This window comes from Sphaeroforma arctica (assembly GCF_001186125.1).
Source record: "Sphaeroforma arctica JP610 unplaced genomic scaffold supercont1.989, whole genome shotgun sequence".
In the NCBI taxonomy this organism is placed as follows: Eukaryota; class Ichthyosporea; order Ichthyophonida; genus Sphaeroforma; species Sphaeroforma arctica.
Window position 1 is genome coordinate 10,390 of NW_014039569.1, and position 4,686 is coordinate 15,075.

Here is a 4,686-nt window from a genome sequence, read left to right on the forward strand (position 1 = left end):
ATTCATGTAGACATGGATTCTCTCTCGCAAGACGTTTATGGATAACACTAACTGTAGCGCTAGCGTGCATAAGGGTTTAGAAACTCTGAACGCTTAACTCTTAACCCCATACCCTGACATCACTCTTCCTCCAGTGACTATTGATTAGACCTGATTTTTCTTGCTTGGCGGATAAAAGGTAGCACTCTACCTACCTCGCTATCAACAAGCATTTCAAAATCGAAATTAAACGATGATTTGGCCGGAAAAGACGACAAAGACAGACAATGACAATATCAAGTCGCGTTCGCGGCGCTCACCTCGATCTGGTGTCTTGCCCATTGGAGATACGCTCGACGATATAATTCTCTACCTCCACCATGATCATTGCCATACCCTCCACAACCACTCCCCAAACTGCAATCGCAAGGAGCATGTCGGCAAATAACGGTATTGTGCTTGTACTGAGTATTCCGGAAGCTACGGGCATGTTGGCAAAAAACGGGAACTGCAATATTGGTAACAGAACTGCAATAGTAAAATAGTTGTAGAGAAATTATATAGACCTATATTCACCCAATGAGAAAGCACAAAATACTGTTTTTTTTATCGACATATCTGGAGTAATCTTGTTTTAAATAAATAGCAATCTAAAAATTTCAAAAGAGATCTGCATTTTATATTAACTGTTCAGACTACACCTGACAAATTGTCAATGTACATACAATATTTGAGTGGATGATGGTATTCACTATTTACAAGGTCCAATAATGTCAAATTGCACGACATATCAAAATATCAGACACCATGCACGGCTAGCTAGAGACACTGAGATGAACACAAATTTATTGTTCATATCATAGACCACTGCACATCACAACAACCGCAAATATGAAATTCACAGCTACCATCGCAACCGCAGCGATAATTGCCACTGCACAGGCCATCCACAAACTCACAATGAACATTGATAATAGTGCCGCAAAAGGGATTACTACGTTCAAGGATCAGGGAGCCAGCATCAATGGGGCGTCAACTTGAAGATCTTTGATGCCGATAGCGATTTATACGCCGCTTGCAAAGAGAGTGAATGCATTAATATGAACTGGCACATTCACGTTGGCAAGCCCTTCGGAGGACAGGGAGTAGGTGCAGAGTGTGGCGCCATGGCCGGCAGCCCCCCTGTGGGAGGACATTGTGATCCTACATTCGCCTGTGGACTGGCTACTGATGAAGTAGGGGCCTGTGATGTCATAGGTCGCAGTGTGGTCGAGGGTGAGTTCGTCTACCCATGTAGCCCTGAAGAGTACGAGAAGAACCCGTACGTATGTGAGGTTGTAGACTGCTCTGGCAAGTTTGGGGCACTCAAGTTCAAGATTGATAAGCACAACAAGAACATTGCTAAAGTAGTTGCCAGTGATGTTGATGAATACGGACCACAGCTGAAATTGATTGAGGACAGAGCCATTACATTCCACTGTGGATCACTCTGCGGAACCCTCTCCACCGGTACACACAAATAAAAGAGGTTCGAGCACTCGGGCCGCAATAACGAGAACCAAAATAAGATTAGAAATCGCAACAGCGGCGAAAAAAACAGGAATGCTACTAGATTATTGATATATCATGAATAAAACCTGAACAAAGCAGCTACGTTTGATGTAAAAAAAGGATGCATACTAGCGTATTCAGGCTTGAGCCAGAGCGTGGGGCAAACTAGGACTTTCAAAAAGCGGTAAAGGTGCATTCTTTAAACGTGAGAATCGTAGCTCTCCCAAATTGCCTATGTCACCCCAGTGTACGACAAACCTGTCCTATTGAGAGAAATTTTATCATCACTGATTCCCGGTCTAGGATATTTGCGATCTGACTCAGCCGGAAAAGATTAGATGCATATACGCGTCGAGATGGTGTCGCTCGTTATAGTACCCATGTTACTGTAGAGCTTTAATATGTAATGTACAACCCTAAAACTGCTCACAACAGTGACAACAGCTTGCATAATTTACCTCACGCTCATCACTATATTGGAACGAGCAAATCAATAGTCGAAATCTTTGTTTGTGTTAAAATCATATTTGTATATCTAGATTGCGAAGCAGAAGTATTCTCCTAGCTTCAAAATAAGTATTATTAATGGTCCAAGAATAAAATGTTAGTTTTATTAAGGCTTTTTTTGGATGACACAAACATGATTCTCATTCGCATGTCCTCCTCAGGAAGTGTATGTGATTTTTAATCTGATATTCACACTTACACCTACACCAAATCAAATAGAAAACACGTAGGATCGCTTCAAGTAACTTGTTAGGTACGAAATACACCCACAATTATCACAATTATCATTTTTAAATACAAATGCATGTAACGTGAACTAATTGTATGACGACGAATAAAATTGAACTTTTACAAAGGCTGGTGCGGAAAAGTATAGAACGAGATATGACAGTAGCTGTGTGTAGTAATATTGAACACGAGCTGAAATATGCAGGATCAAGCATTCTATTTTAACTTTACATACGAACGAATGTCACATTGACAATTGAAGTCATGACGTCAGGATTTTTACCATCTTAGATTTGCAGTTGCTATGCTCCATTGCTCTCATAAGGTGTGGAGTAAAGGGCATATGTGATGGACCAATGATGAACCAATGGTAATAGCTTAAAAAATAAAGGCACTAGACTACCGAGTATGTACCGACTACAGTAGAGCGTTTGTATAGTATACATCAACTGAAGTTGATCGAGGACAGAACCATTACATTCCATTACATTCATGACATTCCATTACATTCCACTGTGGATCACCTAAAATTTTCTGCGGAACCCTCTTCACCGGTACGCGCAAATAATCGACGTTCGAGCACTCGGGGCGCAATAACGAGAACCAAAATAGGTATTGAGAGCGCAACAGCGGCGAGAGTCATGAAAATCACAACTACTAGTTCATTGATATATCATCAATAAAACTTGAACAATGCAGCTACGTTTGATAGAAAAACGATACACGCTAGTGTTTTTAGGCTTTAGCCGACTGCGTCAAGCGTCAAAATACACATGGGACAAGTTTGGACATTTAAAAAGGCGGCAAAGTTACATCCTCTAAACGCGAAAATCGGAACTATCCGAAATTGCCTAATATACCCCTATAGTGTAAGACGGTATGTAGAATACATTGAATATTAAAGAGTAATATTATCAATACTAGTATATTAATACTGATCTCTGGTGACATGCCTAATACTCGTGTCGATGGTCCTATAAGCCGCGAGCGTCGCGTTCACTGAGAATACCCAGACTAACATGCTGACAAGTATCGCGCAACTGATTACAGAGATAAGGACATAAGGCTGACTGCGGGTCTGACAAGAACTGCAAACGGACTGACCGCTTGGTGGGCGGTGTCGACGAGAGATTATTACTATTACACCTGCCAACGGTAAAGGTATATTCCCAACTGCTGACAAATATTTTCCAACTCAGTGGTCAGGGTTGAAGGCATCAGGCGGCCCGTGGCTCTGTCAAGCACTGCAAGTGGGTTGGTGGTGTGGTGGACGGTCCCTAGCATAAGAAATTGTTTATTTTTATAGCTATTGCCCCACTGATGAATCTTCAATCCTGGCAGAGGGCACATATGTATGCACCGCTTCAGATGACTGTGACTCTGTGCATGGCACTGTGCATACGATGAGAAACTTATCGTAGCATATAGTGTATTTCACGATACTGTACAATATAAAGCTCCAACGTTCCATTTGTAGGTCTATGCAGTACGCGCTGATATACATACATATTAATACTCTACCGCGATAGTCTGCAGCATACACCTTCTCGTCGTTTCTTTCGTTGTACATCATGGAGTTGATCAACCATAGCTTGTGTAGTCTAGTGTACATAAATACACATCGCACATAACATGCGTTCGCGATGAACCAAAAAGAACACTTTAGGAGTATGAGATCACCTCACCGAGTCTGTGTTTAAGTCCTGTGTGTCATTGGTTCACCTGACCGACCAACCCTTGTTTCATGAAATGATGCATGCATGTATATAATAATGGACGACGCACGAGACTGAAACCTTATCAAAAGACAATGGTTGTAAAGCCAGGCTATATATGCGTTTCAGAATAAACGTGTACGTATAGCCATATCCATCAGCCTGTCGCCAGTCTCACCACAAACAAGCCACCATGTCCTTAAGTAAAAAAGACTAACTCATACGCCTCGGCTAAAATGCAATCAGCAAAAAAACACAATACACTGGAAGCATCTCCTGTAGCTATCTATTTATTTTTCGTCTTTCGCATGCTGTTACCAAGCAGCCTATGTTTAAAAATATCGCCAATGCAAGGATTATTCACACGCTGGCGATTGCAAGCACAAGGTGCTTCTACTATTTGGGCACCCCCGCTCACCCTCTGGTGAAGTTTGAACTCGATCGCCCGGGAGTGACTGGGAATGGAGGTAGAGTGTTTTTACTGATCAGCAAGGAATATCCTACAGTATAGATGTTGAGCACATCAATAGAAAACATAAATAGTTCTGTTCAAACACGCACAAACATTCATTTGCACATACATACACATCCACACACAAAAACACGCTTATATATATATATATATACATATACATATACATACATACATACATATATATATATATATATATATATATACGTACTATACACACACACACTACCACAC

The 4,686-nt window shown here is 41.2% G+C and overlaps 1 protein-coding gene across 1 annotated transcript; it reads left to right on the forward strand.

Moving 5' to 3' along the window:
- Positions 1-1,079: 1,079 nt before the first annotated feature.
- Positions 1,080-1,619, forward strand: SARC_09571 (hypothetical protein; the record flags this gene model as incomplete). Its single annotated transcript, XM_014296409.1, has 1 exon — positions 1,080-1,619. One exon carries the CDS (start codon positions 1,080-1,082, stop codon positions 1,500-1,502), a length of 423 nt encoding a protein of 140 aa, XP_014151884.1. The 3' UTR covers positions 1,503-1,619.
- Between the last annotated feature and the right edge of the window lie 3,067 nt (positions 1,620-4,686).